At 69.2% G+C, this 17,494-nt stretch overlaps 1 protein-coding gene across 1 annotated transcript in view; it reads left to right on the forward strand.

The window, feature by feature from the left end:
• Positions 1 to 237: 237 nt before the first annotated feature.
• Gpc1 (glypican 1) overlaps positions 238 to 17,494 on the forward strand; it is a 29,634-nt gene continuing 12,377 nt past the window's right edge. Inside the window, exon 1 of the mRNA XM_042689056.1 lies at positions 238 to 408. Coding sequence (XP_042544990.1) covers positions 243 to 408 — 166 coding nt within the window. The 5' untranslated portion in view covers positions 238 to 242. The remainder of the gene's footprint in view (positions 409 to 17,494) is intronic.

Here is a 17,494-nt window from a genome sequence, read left to right on the forward strand (position 1 = left end):
GCCCCGCCCCGCGCCCCGCCCCGCGGCCGCTGGGGGCCGGGCCGGCGGCGGGGAGGGCCGAGCCGGGCTGCGCGCTCGCTGCCGCGCTTTGGGCGGCCCGACCGAGCGCCCGGACCTCGCGCGCCCCGCGCCGCGGCCGGCTTTGTTGTCTCGGGCTCGGGCCGCCGCGCGCCCGGGGAGCCGGGCGCGGCCCTTCGATCCGCGAGCGGCGCGCGGGCGGCCGGGGCGCCGCCGGCCCCGCCATGGAGCTCCGGGCCCGCGGCTGGTGGCTGCTGTGCGCCGCCGCCGCGCTCCTCGCCGGCGCGAGCGGGGAGCCCGCGGGCCGGAGCCGGAGCTGCGGCGAGGTCCGCCAGATCTACGGGGCCCGGGGCTTCAGCCTCAGCGACGTGCCGCAGGCGGAGATCTCGGGTGAGTACGCGCGGCCCCGCCGTCCCCCGCGCCCCGCGCGCCTCCCTCCCCGCCGGCCGGACCCCGCCGCCCGCGCCCCGGCGCCGGCCTCCGGCCCCGGCCGCGCTCCGCTCCCCGCCCCCCGCCCCCCGCCCGCGGGAGCCGCCGTCTGGGCCTCGGGGGCGCCGGTCCCTCGGGGCCGCGCTCGGATCCCCGGTCCCGGGCCCTGAGCGCGGAGCCGTGCGCCTCCCCGCGACCTGCGCCGCGGGGCCCGCCGACCCTACCCAAGCCTGGTGCCCGCCGCGCCCCTCGCCCGGGCGGCCCGGGGCGGCGGTCCCAGCCGCAGGTGGTCGGCGCCTCGGAGCCCGTCCGGGGCTGCGCGTCCCTTTGTAAGAGCCGCGGCCTCCCGGCGGCCGACCAGGCCCCGCGGCCGCCCCTCCCCTCCCGGCCTGCCGAGCCGTCCAGGCCCCGGGTCTCCCGGACCCCGAGTTTCACTGTCGGTCGCCCGCGCAGCCTGGCCGGGTCGTGCGGCCGTCTGGGGTGCAGCAGACGCAGGGCCGGGCTCGGAGGCCCTCCCCGCACTGGGGGCCGGCTCCCCGCACTGGGGGCCGGGCTCCCCGCACTGGGCCCGGGACCCTCCCCGCACCGGTGAGCCGCGTCCCAACCCAGCCGGAACCGCGGGGACCGCGCAGCTCCAGCACTGCCCCGAGTGGAGTGAGAGGAGCCCCGGGAGCCGCGGGCCCCGCAGACCCGGTCCCAACAGGGACCGCGCCCGCAGAGCTCAACCCCCGGGACAGCCCTTCTCGCCTGGCGCAGGCGGGAGGCCGCAGCCGGGCACAGGGCAGCCCCTGCCCGCCCGCACCCTGCTGCTCCTCCTGCCACACCGGTAGGGCCCCGGCGCCCTCCCCCGCCGGGCGGGGTCCTCCCAGCCCCGGTCTGGGCTGAAGGCTTCTGTGAAACTTTCACTCTGTGCGTGCCCCCTCGGCGGCTGGTGCCTCGCGGAGGACTTGCCAGGCTTAGACACTGGACACTGCGGTCGGGCCAAGGCAGGGGCAGCGTGGGGCACGCGGGGGCACACGCTGAGCGCAGTTCTTGCCGGGGTGAGGAACCGGAGCGGCCCGCGGTGGCAGTGATGGGGGTGCTGCTTGTCCAGCCGCCGGTCCTCGCGGGGTCTGCAAGGTGCCCTGCCTCTGTACCTACCGACTCAAGCCGAGCAGCCTCTCCCCTGGAGGCAGGCCGCCCGTAGCCACACAAGGCCGGGAGCTCGGCTCCACTGCCGTCCTGCTAGTGCTCCAGGGAGGGGGTGCAGCGCTACAGAGCCCTGGATTTTACCCCAATTCTCCCCACAATGAGACAGCCCAGGGCCCTGGGGATCATACAGGTACGGGTGGCTGGCCCAGGGAACTGTAGCCCCTGGGGCAGCAGCCAAAGCCAGCATCCCTTCTGGCCTCCGAGGACCGGGCGCCCTCTGGTGGCCCCTAGAGGCACCGTCCCTGGAGCCCCGGGTCCCTCCCGGTTCTGCAGGCCCCAAAGAGACCTCCAGAGAGGGCTTTCCTCTCCTCTCGGGGTGGAGGCGGACGCTTCCTTGTCGCCCCATGACGGTTGGGGACACCCAGCTTTCCCTCCTGTTGTCACGGGGGGCCTTTCCAGCCTTTGTCTGAGGGGTCAGAGGGGGCAGTGGGCCCCCACAGGCCATGTGGGGGGAAAGGGACTCCTCGTGAAGCCCTGCTGTTTTGGAGACGGCCTTGGCGTGGCAGTGATGATGGTTGTACTGTGTTGTGGCTGTGGAGCAGGTCCGGGGTGGGGGCCGCCTGCCCGCCCTCCCTCCCTCCTGGCAGGCACTTCACAGACAGCCAGGGCCGGGAGACGCCTGGGTCCACCTCTGCAGAAGGTTCTCCCTGGGCCGCCGGAGGTCCCAGGCCACCACCTGGCCTCAGGACACGCCAGGACGCGACGTGGCTGGTCATGTGTCTGACGGGTGGAAGATGGTGGTCATCAGGTTCTTCGCTGTCACCGCAGCCTGGCCTGGCCCCAAGGATCCGAGCGTGCTCATTTACGCTGGCCAGGCTGGGAGGCGGGGGGCAGAGGGACCGCATGGATCCCGGCCGCCCCAGGCTGAGGCAGAGGAAGTGACCCAGAGGTCAAAAGGGCTTGGAACCCCTCGGGAGAGAGGAGCCGGGGCTGGGCCTCCGCGGGGGCTTTGTGCCGTGGGATCAGCACTGAGGACGTGGGAGGCTCTGGGAAGGAACGTTTTTTCCTTGGTGTGGGTGCTGGCGGCCTGGTCGGCAGGCCCAGAGTCTGAGGAGGGTCCTGGGGCTGTGTCCTCGTCTCTCACCCTAGAAAGTACCATCTTGGCCGGCCCCGGGACCCGTCCATGTCAGCTGCTTCTCTGAGGCCAATGGGGCTTTCCAGCTGCCTGGCTCATGGCCCTACCCAGACCAGAAAGTTCCATGAGCCCCAGCCTGTGCAGGAGCAGAGGTCCCAGTGTGGTCAGTGTGGCTTCCCGAGGGGTCCCACCCTGGCCGGGCTGCGAGCAGCTCAGCTGCCGTCCTCCCCAGCATGGGGCCTCAGCGGGCAGGGCTGACCCAGCAGGGCCTGTGTGACGCAATGGCCTGGGGCTTAGAGCCCTGAGCCTTGGGGCTGGACTGGCCCTGCTCCTCCGCAGGCCTCTGCGCTGCCACCCGGTGCCGCTGTCTTCATGATGACAGAATCCAGCTGAAGGAGCACGAAGGTTGGCAGGAGGGTGTGAAATTCCTGTGCTATGTGCCCTTCCAAGCCCAGGCCCTCCACGAGAACCCCCACCAGCCCCCGTGAGGTGGCCCGCGCACGCACGTTGCTCAGTGGGGTACATCGAAGCCAGAGCCCCGCGTCGCTGCCTTAGGGCCCAATCTGGTGGACCCCAAAGCCTATACCATCCGCTGCTGCCCAGCAGTGCCAGCTCAGCGGCCCTCCCCCAGAAGCCTCATACCATCTCAACCTGGAGCTGACCCGCAATTCGCAGCCCAGGCCATCCTGGGCCACACAGCTGGCCAGGCCACCATCTCTTAGGATCTGGAGCTGCTTTTGCCAGCCGCTGTCCCCCGCGGGCCTCGTCCACTGCCGCCGCTCTCCGGGATCCCAGACGTACACCGTCGACGCACCCTGAAGAAGACCTGGCTGCACTGCTGACCGGCCTGTGGAGAAGCCTCTGGCGTATCCTCCATGGAGAGAGAGCAGCTGCCCCCATAGGGCATGTCCCAAAGGAGTAGCGGTCACCTGAATGCAGGCGGCCGAGGCTGGTGACTGTGCTGCCACACTGGGCTGGGCCCCAGGGCCTCCCTGGAGATGGACCGAGAGCACCCTGGCCCAGCAGCCGGGCCGTAGCAGGCCAGGCGTCAGATCCAGAGGCAGAATAAGCAAGCGGGCTGGGGCACAGTCAGGATGTGGGGCCGGGCGAGGCCCGCCCCTGAGCCCGCACGGGTGTCGAATCAGGCCTAGGTCCTGTATCTGCCGCGCCAGGTCAAGTGTGCCAGGCAGAGAGAGAGGCTGGACGGTCTCCCGGGGCCAGGCTGTCCCCTGTGGGTCTGCCTCTGAGTGAGTTCCGATCAGAAGTCATGACCCGCCAGGGGGGAGGCGGGCTGGCGTCCAGCTGGAAGGTCCTGCTGTGTGGTCATTGTCCTCTGGGTTGGGCGGACATGGGGCTGTGCTGTGGGAATGCGCAGTCTTCCCAGGCTGTCACAGGCCTGTGTGGCTGCAGGTCTTTGTGACACACACACACACACATACACACACACACACACACACACACTCCACTGGGACCCCAGTCCAGGCCTCCCCCGCCTCTGGGACTTGGGGTGTCCTGGTCCCTAAGTCCTCCCTTCCCCTCCTCTTCATCTCCAGCTTCCCGTTTAGGACGCCGCCTTGGTGGGGCCGGCGCTGCGCCCATCATGGCGGGTCTGCAGCACTGCACCCCTGCACCCAGGCAGGGCCCTGTTCTAAGTTCTGGGTGAGAACTGACTGCGTGAGCTGGAGGGCTGCAGCTCCGCTGGTGGTGTGCGCACCCTCCGGACCACGCCTCGTGCCCTCCGCCTGTCCTGCCGCCCTGGGCTCGGGGCTGGTGTGAAGCGTACCCTCCGCCTGTCCTGCCGCCCTGGGCTCGGGGCTGGTGTGAGGCGTGCCCTCCGCCTGTCCTGCCGCCCTGGGCTCGGGGCTGGTGTGAGGCATGCCCTCTGCCTCGCTGGCTCCGTGCCCATGGCCTGGTAACCATGCACCGAGTCGGGCCTCCCCCACCCCACAGCTTTCCGGAAGTCTGAGCCCCGGCCCCCTCGGGGTCCTGGGTTGGCCCCTCCCTCTGTGGGCCTCAGCTGTCTTCCAGGTTGGGGTGTCCTCTAGGGCCCCTTGCCAGCGTTTGGGCCTCATGATGCCCTGGCCAGAGCTGGCAGCCACGTGCTCCAGGATGCAGCACGTCACCTAGCCGTGACACACAGAGCAGCAGCTGAAGACCTCTGGCAGGCATCTTTAATTTTTTTTTATTTTTGTTTTGTCAGTTGTGGGGCCTGAACTCTGGGCCTGGGCGCTGTCCCTCAGCTCTTCAGCTCAAGGCTAGCGCTCTACTGCTTGAGCCACAGTGCCACTTCTGGTTTTCTAGTGGTTTATTGGAGATAAGAGTCTCACGAACTTCTCTGTCTGAGATCCTCAGATCTCAGCCTCCTGAGTAGCTGGGATGACAGGCGTGAGCCACCATTGCCCAGCAACGGGCGTTTTCTTGACCTATGGCTGCCAATGTCCATTGCCGGGACCCCAGGCCCCCATTTCTGGGGTGGGAGACTGCAGCCGGGGGGAGGGGGAGGGCTGGAGCCTCAGGCAGACTTGCAGAGGCAGTGGACGCTGGGGTGGGTGAGGCCGAGGTCCTGCGGTGTGGATGCACCACCTCTCCCGAGGCAGGGGCCAGCCACGGGGCCACTGCTCGCTTGCAGCAGCGCTCCCCGGATCTCTACTTGGCCGGGTGACAGGGAAGCCCCTGGAGGCTGCTGCTGGCTGTCCGCCCAAACCTCTAGCCTCGGGTCTGGGCTCTGGTGAGGTAGACAGCTGGTGGGGACCAGGCCCCGGCACGCAGTGCTTCCCAGGTCAGCCTGGCCGACCTGCCCCACAGGCCCTGCAGGCGGCCTGGAAGACCTGTCACCCTTGCGCAGAGTTGAAGGCTGAGTCTGGGCTGCAGCTCTGCCCTCCTTTCCGCTGCCCTGGGCCCTGCCGTATGCCTGCAGCTGCCCCAGAGGCAGGGCCCCTGGGCCCCGCAGAGCTGCAGCCATGGACCTGCAGCCCGCCAGACCCTGCATGCCCCATCCAGGCCGGCCAAGTGCAAGGCCCGGTACCGGCCTGACTTGGGGTGGGAGAGGGCAGTCCAGCCACAGGGCTGGGAGGACAAGGGACCCCAAGAGGACTTGTTCCATTTGGGGTTGTGGCACCCAAAGAGCAGAGGTGAGGTCAAGTCAGGGTGGAGGGGGCTGAGCCTGAGATCAAAGACCCAGAGGGTAAAGAGAGGACCACAGCATTGAAGAGCCAGGGCCAGGTCTGGGAGCACAGGTGAGAAAGTGTCAGGTGTGCACAGGTGAGAAAGTGTCAGGTGTGCACAGGTGGGAAGGTGTCAGGTGTGCACAGGTGGGAAGGTGTCAGGTGTGCACAGGTGGGAAGGTGTCAGGTGTGCACAGGTGAGAAAGTGTCAGGTGTGCACAGGTGGGAAGGTGTCAGGTGTGCACAGGTGGGAAGGTGTCAGGTGTGCACAGGTGAGAAAGTGTCAGGTGTGCACAGGTGGGAAGGTGTCAGGTGTGCACAGGTGGGAAGGTGTCAGGTCTGGGAGCACAGGTGAGAAAGTGTCAGGTGTGGACAGGTGGGAAGGTGTGGGGGACAGGTGGGAAGGTGTCAGGTGTGCACAGGTGAGAAAGTGTCAGGTGTGCACAGGTGAGAAAGTGTCAGGTGTGCACAGGTGGGAAGGTGTCAGGTGTGCACAGGTGGGAAGGTGTCAGGTGTGCACAGGTGGGAAGGTGTCAGGTGTGCACAGGTGAGAAAGTGTCAGGTGTGCACAGGTGGGAAGGTGTCAGGTGTGCACAGGTGGGAAGGTGTCAGGTCTGGGAGCACAGGTGAGAAAGTGTCAGGGGTGGACAGGTGGGAAGGTGTGGGGGACAGGTGGGAAGGTGTCAGGTGTGCACAGGTGAGAAAGTGTCAGGTGTGCACAGGTGAGAAAGTGTCAGGTGTGCACAGGTGGGAAGGTGTCAGGTGTGCACAGGTGGGAAGGTGTCAGGTGTGCACAGGTGAGAAAGTGTCAGGTGTGCACAGGTGGGAAGGTGTCAGGTGTGCACAGGTGAGAAAGTGTCAGGTGAGGACAGGAGAGAAAGTGTCAGGTGTGGACAGGTGGGAAGGTGTCAGGTGTGCACAGGTGAGAAAGTGTCAGGTGTGGACAGATGGGAAGGTGTCAGGTGTGCACAGGTGGGAAGGTGTCAGGTGTGGACAGGTGGGAAGGGGTCAGGTGTGCACAGGTGGGAAGGTGTCAGGTGTGGACAGGTGGGAAGGGGTCAGGTGTGCACAGGTGGGAAGGTGTCAGGTCTGGGAGCACAGGTGAGAAAGTGTCAGGTGTGGACAGGTGGGAAGGTGTGGGGGACAGGTGGGAAGGTGTCAGGTGTGCACAGGTGAGAAAGTGTCAGGTGTGCACAGGTGAGAAAGTGTCAGGTGTGCACAGGTGAGAAGGTGTCAGGTGTGGACAGGTGGGAAGGTGTCAGGTGTGGACAGGTGGGAAGGTGTCAGGTGTGCAAAGGAGAGAAAGTGTCAGGTGTGCACAGGTGGGAAGGTGTCAGGTGTGGACAGGTGGGAAGGTGTCAGGTGTGGACAGGTGGGAAGGTGTCAGGTGGGGGGACAGGTGGGAAGGTGTCAGGTGGGGGGACAGGTGGGAAGGTGTCAGGTGTGGACAGGTGGGAAGGTGTCAGGTGTGCAAAGGAGAGAAAGTGTCAGGTGTGCACAGGTGAGAAGGTGTCAGGTGTGCACAGGTGGGAAGGTGTCAGGTGTGGACAGGTGGGAAGGTGTCAGGTGTGCACAGGTGAGAAAGTGTCAGGTGTGGACAGATGGGAAGGTGTCAGGTGGGGGGACAGGTGGGAAGGTGTCAGGTGTGCACAGGTGAGAAAGTGTCAGGTGTGGACAGGTGGGAAGGTGTCAGGTGTGGACAGGTGGGAAGGTGTCAGGTGTGGACAGGTGAGAAAGTGTCAGGTATGGACAGGTGGGAAGGTGTCAGGTGTGCAAAGGAGAGAAAGTGTCAGGTGTGCACAGGTGGGAAGGTGTCAGGTGTGGACAGGTGGGAAGGTGTCAGGTGTGGACAGGTGGGAAGGTGTCAGGTGTGGGGGGACAGGTGGGAAGGTGTCAGGTGTGGGGGGACAGGTGGGAAGGTGTCAGGTGTGGACAGGTGGGAAGGTGTCAGGTGTGGACAGGTGGGAAGGTGTCAGGTGTGGGGTGTAGACAGGTGGGAAGGTGTGGGGTGTGGGGGGACAGGTGGGAAGGTGTGGGGCTGCAGGTCTGCCCCCATTTAGGGCCATGCTAGTTCGGGTGTGTGGGATGTTCAGGAAGTCCTGACCATGACCGCTTGGCCATCTTCAGCCCCACCCAGGTGGATCTCCAGAGGTCAGAGCTGACCGTTGAAATGGTCAGCAGAGGGTTGCAGGGAAGCCCCCCTTCCGCGGCCACAGGCTCCAGGCATTGTGGGAAGTCCATTTGGGTGTCTGGAGCTTTCCAGATGTATCAGCCATGATCTGAACCCAGCCACTGGGGCCAGCCTATCTGGAAGTGTGAATTTGGGCTGACACATGCCTCCACCTGGAGGCCACATGGTCACTGCCCAACAGCCACCCCTGCTTCACCGCTGGCAGCACCTTCACACGCAGGGGAGCCGCTGTCCGTGTGTGGGCTGTGTCGGGGTGGACACAGGGAGCCGCTGTCTGTGTGTGTCCAGCTGTGTCAGGGTGGACACAGGGAGCCGCTGTCTGTGTGTGTCCAGCTGTGTCAGGGTGGACGCAGGGAGCCGCTGTCCGTGTGTGAGCTGTGTCGGGGTGGACGCAGGGAGCCGCTGTCCGTGTGTGGCCGGCTGTGTCAGGGTGGACGCAGGGAGCCGCTGTCCGTGTGTGTCCAGCTGTGTCAGGGTGGACGCAGGGAGCCGCTGTCAGTGTGTGGCCGGCTATGTCGGGGTAGATGCAGGGAGCCGCTGTCCATGTGTGCCGGCTGTGTCGGGGTGGCCGGAGCCCGTCCTCTGCTGCCCAGGCACCAGTGCCCGCTGGACCCCTGGGGGCCGGGGACACTGCCCTGCCCATGGCCCTGTGCGGGGCTCGGGGAAGGGCTGCGCCGCCTGCCGCCAGGCCGGGCTCAGGCGTTGGCATTTTCCCTTCCACTGGCCCATGGCTCCTGCTGGCGTGTGTGTGTGTGTGTGTGTGTGTGTGTGTGTGTGTGTGTGTGTGTGTGTGTGTGTGTGTGTGCGTGTCTGTCTGTCTGTCTGTCTGTGTGTCTGTGTGTGTGTGTGTCTGTGTGTTTGTGTGCAGGGCTCTGGGTGTGGAGAACTGAGGACGGGACCCCTCTGAGGACCCGTCTCCCTGGGGGCGTCGGTGGCTCCTTGTCTGACACCCGCCGCTCTCCCTACTCGGCAGCCGACACCTACCGCGGGAGCCACGCCTCCAGCCGTATTAGGGTTCTGTGCTATTCCAGTGCCTCCCACTAATACCAGCAGCACCCTGAGAGCCACCTGGACGAGAGCGGAGGCACGCCAGGACCCGGGGAGCTGAGGCTCGTGTAGCAGGATGCAGGTCACAACGGATGGGTCGGGCAGCCCAACCTGGGGGTGGAGCCGGAGCTCCAGCCAGGCCGGGAGGGCTCAGCCCGGCCTCATCGCCCGTGCTCCACGACCCTTTCCATCCACGGCGCTGTGTGACACTGCACACCCCGCCACAGCTTGGCGAGTCCGGGGAGCAGTCCCCGGGAGCCCGGGCGGCCCGTTCTCCCGCATTCCCGTCACTAACAGGCAGGGCAGGCGCGGGCTTTCCTTCCTGGTCCCGTCGTTCACCGCCGGCTCACAGATCGAGGCAGGCAGGGAAATGAGTCTGGCCAGGCGGAGGCCTGCTGCACAGATGGTCAGGCTGACAGAGGAGTTGGCCCGTCTGCGGGTGGGTGGAGACGGGGCAGGGCTGTCCCAGAGCAAGCACCCTCCAGACACCCTGTGGGGCAGCGCCACTCGGCCACTGCCAGCTTTCTTGGTGAGTTTGGCCCTGCGTGACCACGGGAAGCAGGCACTGCTCAGGTCACCTAGAAGCCCAGTGGCCAGCATCCACTCAGGGGCTGGCCATTGACCTCCAGGCTACATAGAGACCACCTTCCTGGAAGGAGGAGAGTCCAGGGACCCCAGACATGGCTTGACCTGGGTGCAGCACGGGCCTCTTGCCCCAGCCTTGCTTTGTGCCAAACCTTGAACTTGGGGCTCTTCCTCTGAGGAGCAGGAGCTGGCTGCACCTTCCCCGAGACTCCCCTGCACGTGCAGCCTGAGGCCACGGTGACTGGGGAAGAATAGGAGGCCGGGCTGAGCCGGAAATGGAGCCCTGGGCATCCGCCTGGGCCTCCCGCCCCCCTGGGAGCGCTGAGCCGTCCCAGGGAGCCTCGGGAGGGAGGGAGGAAGGCCAGCCTGCACCTGGCTGAGGGGCCTCATCGTAGCGAGGACCCCTAACCGTCCACATGGCGACCGCTGGGCCCGGCTGTGGAGACCGGACCCCGAGAGCAGCCGCAAATGTTGCAGGGTGCACCCTGTGGGCACAGGCCAGCCTGGGTGTCAGCTGGCTTTCAGGAAAGAGGCCAGGGAAGGGCACTGGGGACGCCACAGGGCCTAGCCGAGCCCAGAGGCCCGGACAGTTGCCACCAAAGGAGCCTCAGATCACCTGGGCCCCGGCACCGACTCTCCCGCTGCGGGGAACAGGGCCAGCTGCTTCCAGCTGTCTGCCCCCAGGGTCTGGTGTGGCAGCCCTGGACATCTGGCTTCTCTGCCTGGAGCCGTCACTGGGTCCCCAAAGTCCCTCTGTAGGCAGGCCTCAGGTCTGAGTAGACCTGTATGGGGTGGGGTGCAACTCCCTGTCTCCTGAGAGATGTCCAGAATGCAGGTTCCCGAGAAAGAAACCGAGGACAAGGAAAAGGCGGTCTGAGGGCCAGAGCTGTTGATTGGTGCTGCGCTTGAACAGATAAACAGCCTGGTGATCCGTTCAGCTGCAGAGCTGTATCTGTACCTTTTAACTCTGTGGGTGCTACAACACCGGGGCCCAAGTCTCCCAGATCCTGCTTAAAATTTTGGGGGCTCAATTTTTTAATACTAAAAAAATAATTCACTGTTCATCTGAGTTGAAAGGAAGAGGGTGTCGGTCGCCAGCTGCCGCCCCTTGATGGCACCCGTGGGGTGATGTGGGCCACACCTTGCTGGGTGCGGAGGTGCTGTGTGGGGGGGGGCGGCACCCAGACCTCTGTCTCCGATAACGTGTTGGCTCCTGTCTGGGCCTCCGCCTCCACACAGGAATTCCCCTTGGATGGGGATCCAGGGAGAGAGGCTGGGGTGCAGGCTGAGAGCCAGTGGCCCTGGGCACTTCCCTGTGTGTGTGCCACGCTCTCCACAGTAGACCAGGGGGAGATCCTGAGGCTGAAGAGGAGGTGGGCGTAAAGGCTCCTGTGTGCACGCCCAGGGCAGGGTGCCGTCCGTGGCTGGGCTCAGGGTGTTCCTGGAAACACCCCTTGGGTTGCTGGCTGACCCGCCCTGGGGATGGGAGGGGTCCTGCCTGGTGGGGGGAGAGTCGCGTGCTGTGCCGGCATTGTCTGCATGCCCACGCTGGTGAGATCCTCTTATCAAATGTGTTCCTGTGTTTCGCCCGCCTGGGTGCCAGGGAGGTGCAGAGCCCCTGGCAGAGCTGCCCTGTGCTTTCACCCGGGGAGGTGTGTGGTGCGGCTGGCGGGGAGATGCTGATGGACCCAGCCCCAGGCTCTTGAGCAGCCGTAGCTGGAGGGGCTGTGCTGGTGGAGATGGCTGTTAGGCTGGGTAGAAAGAGGCCGAGTCTGCACAGTGGGCAGACGCCCTTGGCACCGCCTCTCTTCTGCTCCTTCCCTTGTTTGTGGGCTGAGAGAGGCTGCGGCCACTGCCTACTGGACACCCGCAGGGCAGGGCAGGCCACCAGCCACCCAGGACCTCCTGCGTGGACCGTTCCCTGGTAGGCATTCTTGGCTTTCCCTGGCTCTGTGGTGGGTTGGGAGGTGGCGCGCCATGTCAGAGAGCTGCGTAGAGCCTCTGCAGGCCAGCCTGGCCCCTCTGCCCTCCTTCCTGAAGTCCAGCCACCCAGGCTGTGTCCTCGGGATTGAGAATCCCAGCTGTCAGCCCCAGGCCCTGAGGACGGCTATGCCCGTGGGTGTGGTGGATGCGGGTGCAAGCCCCATGCTGGGCAGGGGCCTGCTGGGCAGAGGCCTGCTGGACGGGCTGTCCGTCCGCTGGGGGCTGCTGTTCACTGGTGATGCCCTTCGGGGCCTGTGGAGCATGGGTGGCTGGGGAGCTGACCAGGGCATCCAGGGAGGACAGGATTGGAGGGGTTGTGGGGTGTGGCAGCAGGGACGGCTACTTCCTGCTCTGAGCAGGCGGGGCCAAGTCCCGGGGTGGCCTTGTGATCGGCCTGTTTTAGGGGGGTCAGGGTCGTGGTCAGCGGGCTTCCCATGAGGAGGAGAGGCCCGCGCCTGCGCCCTGCGCCCCGCACCCCGGGCTCCCGAGCACCACGTGGCCCCCATGCCCAGCCCGCGGGCCCCCCATGCCCAGCTCACGGGGGGCCTGACCAGCCCGCATGCCCCTCCCCTGCCCAGCCCGCGGGGGGCCTGCCCAGTCCGCACGCCCCTCCTGCCCAGCCCGCGGGACCCCCTGCCCAGCCCGCGCGCTCCCCCTGCCCAGCCTGCGCGCCCCTTCTGCCCAGCCCGCGCCCCCCCCTGCCCAGCCCGCGCGCCCCCCCCCCCCCGCCCAGCCCGCGGGGGGCCTGCCCAGCCCGCGCGCCCCCCCTGCCCAGCCCGCGCGCCCCTCCGGCCCAGCCCGCGCGCCCCCCCTGCCCAGCCCGCGCGCCCCTCCTGCCCAGCCCGCGGGACCCCCTGCCCAGCCCGCGCACCCCCCCTGCCCAGCCCGCGGGACCCCCCTGCCCAGCCCGCGCGCCCCTCCTGCCCAGCCCGCGCGCCCCCCCTGCCCAGCCCGCGCGCCCCTCCTGCCCAGCCCGCGGGACCCCCCTGCCCAGCCCGCGCGCCCCTCCTGCCCAGCCCGCGCGCCCCTCCTGCCCAGCCCGCGGGACCCCCCTGCCCAGCCCGCGCGCCCCTCCTGCCCAGCCCGCGCGCCCCTCCTGCCCAGCCCGCGCGCCCCTCCTGCCCAGCCCGCGCGCCCCTCCTGCCCAGCCCGCGGGACCCCCCTGCTCAGCCCGCGGGACCCCCCTGCCCAGCCCGCGCGCCCCTCCTGCCCAGCCCGCGGGACCCCCCTGCCCAGCCCGCGCGCCCCTCCTGCCCAGCCCGCGCGCCCCTCCTGCCCAGCCCGCGGGACCCCCCTGCCCAGCCCGCGCGCCCCTCCTGCCCAGCCCGCGCGCCCCTCCTGCCCAGCCCGCGCGCCCTCCCTGCCCAGCCCGCGCGCCCCTCCTGCCCAGCCGGCGGGCTGTCCCCTGCTGGCCGGGGGCGGGACTCGGCTCGGCCGAGAAGCCCACTGCGGTTTCCAGGGAGACGTCGCTGCGGGCGGGGCGTGCGCCTGTGCGGGAACCGGGAGCCGCCTGCGCCATGCGCGCCGCGCCGAGCCCGGGACCGCGCCCGCTCTCCACCGACGCCGCGCGGTCCTGCGCCCTTCCCGGACACTCCTGCGCCGGTGCTCCCCTCCTCCTCCCCCCGCCCGTGCGGCCCGCCCCCAGCCCCTCCCGCCCCAGCCTCCCGCCCCCCTGCAGCCCGCCCTTCCCCGCCCGCCGCCGCGCCCACTGCGGCAGCCCCTTGCCCGCCAATCGCCGGCGCCGCCTCCCGCCGCAGCCCCCGCCCGCCGCAGCCCGGCGCCGCCGCCCTCTCCGCCGAAGCCCGGCGCCGCCGCCCTCTCCGCCGCAGCCCCGCACCGCCGGCACGGCCGGCTTTGTCGCGGTCCGGGCGCGCGGCCCTTGCCAGGGTCCAGGCCGCCGCCGCCCCGCCGCGGAGCCGCCGGCCTCACGGGCTCCGGGTGACGGGGACGCTGCTGGCGGGGGCCGGAGGTGGGGGAGGGCGGGGCCGGGCCGATGGCGGAGGCTGGGTGAGGACGGGGGTCAGGCCGATGGCGGAGGCTGGGTGAGGATGGGGCCGGGCCGATGGCGGAGGCTGGGTGAGGGCAGGGGTCCGGCCGATGGCAGAGGCTGGGTGAGGATGGGGCCGGGCCGATGGCGGAGGCTGGGTGAGGACGGGGGTCAGGCCGATGGCGGAGGCTGGGTGAGGACGGGGGTCCGGCCGGTGGCGGAGGCTGGGTGAGGACGGGGCCGGGCCGATGGCGGAGGCTGGGTGAGGACGGGGGTCAGGCCGATGGCGGAGGCTGGGTGAGGGCGGGGGTCAGGCCGATGGCGGAGGCTGGGTGAGGGCGGGGGTCAGGCCGATGGCGGAGGCTGGGTGAGGACGGGGGTCAGGCCGATGGCGGAGGCTGGGTGAGGACGGGGGTCAGGCCGATGGCGGAGGCTGGGTGAGGATGGGGCCGGGCCGATGGCGGAGGCTGGGTGAGGATGGGGCCGGGCCGATGGCGGAGGCTGGGTGAGGGCAGGGGTCAGGCCGATGGCAGAGGCTGGGTGAGGATGGGGCCGGGCCGATGGCGGAGGCTGGGTGAGGACGGGGGTCAGGCCGATGGCGGAGGCTGGGTGAGGGCAGGGGTCAGGCCGATGGCAGAGGCTGAGTGAGGACGGGGATCAGGCCGATGGCAGAGGCTGGGTGAGGATGGGGATCGGGGTGAGGGCGGGGGTCGGGCCGATGGCCGAGGTCAGGCTGATGGCGGAGGCTGGGTGAGGACCTGGGATGGGGTGAGGGCGGGGGTCGGCCGATGGCCGAGGCTGGGTGAGGACAGGGGATGGGGTGAGGGTGGGGGTCGGCCTGCATTGGGCACGTGCCTTGGAGCCACCCCCCGCGGCGGTCGGTCTGGTCCCGGGTCTGTCTGTTGGCACAGCTGGCTAGGGCTCAGCGAGGTCCGCACCGGTGCGCTTTAGGGGTGGGGGACCCGCGGGCGCAGGGCGTCCGTCCGGAATGAGGGTGAGCCGGCCCGTCTGCGCCTCCAAGCTTAACCAGGAAGTTTCTAGAGGATGGGCTGGGGTCACTCGAATCTCCCGGGAGGCACTCGGTGGTGGGGGAGGGGCAGAGGGCACAACCTCAGGCCAGCTACAGGAGGAGGCTGGGGGAGCACAGGGCTGCAGGGGGAGGCTGGGGGAGCACAGGGCCTCCTGCAGGGGGAGGCTGGGGGGAGCACAGGGCTGCAGGGGGAGGCTGGGGGGAGCACAGGGCTGCAGGGGGAGGCTGGGGGGAGCACAGGGCTGCAGGGGGAGGCTGGGGGAGCACAGGGCTGCAGGGGGAGGCTGGGGGGAGCACAGGGCTGCAGGGGGAGGCTGGGGGGAGCACAGGGCTGCAGGGGGAGGCTGGGGGAAGCACAGGGCTGCAGGGGGAGGCTGGGGGGAGCACAGGGCTGCAGGGGGAGGCTGGGGGGAGCACAGGGCTGCAGGGGAGGCTGGGGGGAGCACAGGGCTGCAGGGGGAGGCTGGGGGGAGCACAGGGCTGCAGGGGGAAGCTGGGGGGAGCACAGGGCTGCAGGGGGAGGCTGGGGGGAGCACAGGGCTGCAGGGGGAGGCTGGGGGGAGCACAGGGCTGCAGGGGGAGGCTGGGGGGAGCACGGGGCTGCAGGGGGAGGCTGGGGGGAGCACAGGGCTGCAGGGGGAGGCTGGGGGAGCACAGGGCCTCCTGCAGGGGGAGGCTGGGGGAGCACAGGGCTGCAGGGGGAGGCTGGGGGAGCACAGGGCCTCCTGCAGGGGGAGGCTGGGGGGAGCACAGGGCTGCAGGGGGAGGCTGGGGGAGCACAGGGCTGCAGGGGGAGGCTGGGGGGAGCACAGGGCTGCAGGGGGAGGCTGGGGGGAGCACAGGGCTGCAGGGGGAGGCTGGGGGGAGCACAGGGCTGCAGGGGGAGGCTGGGGGAGCACAGGGCTGCAGGGGGAGGCTGGGGGGAGCACGGGGCTGCAGGGGGAGGCTGGGGGAGCACAGGGCTGCAGGGGGAGGCTGGGGGGAGCACAGGGCTGCAGGGGGAGGCTGGGGGGAGCACAGGGCTGCAGGGGGAGGCTGGGGGAGCACAGGGCTGCAGGGGGAGGCTGGGGGGAGCACAGGGCTGCAGGGGGAGGCTGGGGGGAGCACGGGGCTGCAGGGGGAGGCTGGGGGAGCACAGGGCCTCCTGCAGGGGGAGGCTGGGGGGAGCACAGGGCTGCAGGGGGAGGCTGGGGGAGCACAGGGCTGCAGGGGGAGGCTGGGGGGAGCACAGGGCTGCAGGGGGAGGCTGGGGGGAGCACAGGGCTGCAGGGGGAGGCTGGGGGGAGCACAGGGCTGCAGGGGGAGGCTGGGGGAGCACAGGGCTGCAGGGGGAGGCTGGGGGGAGCACAGGGCTGCAGGGGGAGGCTGGGGGGAGCACAGGGCTGCAGGGGGAGGCTGGGGGAGCACAGGGCCTCCTGCAGGGGGAGGCTGGGGGAGCACAGGGCTGCAGGGGGAGGCTGGGGGAGCACAGGGCTGCAGGGGGAGGCTGGGGGGAGCACGGGGCTGCAGGGGGAGGCTGGGGGGAGCACAGGGCTGCAGGGGGAGGCTGGGGGAGCACAGGACTGCAGGGGGAGGCTGGGGGGAGCACGGGGCCGGCCACCATACCACCTTGCTGGTGCCCTCCCAAGGCGCAAAGCCTGGGAAATGGGGAGGTTTGGACCTGAAGCCTGCGTGGAGGAGACCTTGGAGTGGGAGCAAACCTGCCATGAATAAATCACAGGTTCCCCCCAAAAAAATAAAACGGGAGCACCTGGCACGGGCAGTGTCTCAAAGACGAAGGGGGGGGGGGGTTCTGGATGAAGTGGGGGGTCAGGGGCACAGCCCTGGAGCGTGGGGGGTTCTGATGATGTGGGGGGGCAGGGGCATGGTCCTGGAGCGTGGGGGGTTCTGGATGAAGTGGGGGGCAGGGGCATGGCCCTGGAGCGTGGGGGGTTCTGGATGAAGTGGGGGGTCAGGGGCATGGCCCTGGAGCGTGGGGGGTTCTGGATGAAGTGGGGGGCAGGGGCATGGCCCTGGAGCGTGGGGGGTTCTGGATGAAGTCGGGGGGCAGGGGCATGGCCCTGGAGCGTGGGGGGTTCTGGATGAAGTGGGGGGGGTCAGTGGCATGGCCCTGGAGCGTGGGGGGTTCTGGATGAAGTGGGGGCGTCAGGAGCATGGCCCTGGAGCGTGGGGGGTTCTGGATTAAGTGGGGGGCAGGGGCATGGCCCTGGAGCGTGGGGGGTTCTGGATGAAGTGGGGGGGGGGTCAGTGGCATGGCCCTGGAGCGTGGGGGGTTCTGGATGAAGTGGGGGGGGCAGGGGCATGGCCCTGGAGCGTGGGGGGATCTGGATGAAGTGGGGGGTCAGGGGCATGGCCCTGGAGCGTGGGGGGTTCTGGATGAAGTGGGGGGGCAGGGGCATGGTCCTGGAGCGTGGGGGGTTCTGGATGAAGTGGGGGGCAGGGGCATGGTCCTGGAGCGTGGGGGGCTCTGGATGAAGTGGGGGGGCAGGGGCAGGGCCCTGGAGCGTGGGGGGTTCTGGATGAAGTGGGGGGGGCAGGGGCAGGGCCCTGGAGCGTGGGGGGTTCTGGATGAAGTGGGGGGCAGGGGCATGGCCCTGGAGCGTGGGGGGTTCTGGATGAAGTCGGGGGTCAGGGGCATGGCCCTGGAGCGTGGGGGGTTCTGGATGAAGTGGGGGGGGGTCAGTGGCATGGCCCTGGAGCGTGGGGGGTTCTGGATGAAGTGGGGGGGCAGGGGCATGGCCCTGGAGCGTGGGGGGTTCTGGATGAAGTGGGGGGGCATGGCCCTGGAGCGTGG

This window comes from Dipodomys spectabilis, unplaced genomic scaffold (genome assembly GCF_019054845.1).
Source record: "Dipodomys spectabilis isolate Male_0828 unplaced genomic scaffold, ASM1905484v1 ptg000124l, whole genome shotgun sequence".
NCBI classification, from domain to species: Eukaryota; Metazoa; Chordata; class Mammalia; order Rodentia; family Heteromyidae; genus Dipodomys; species Dipodomys spectabilis.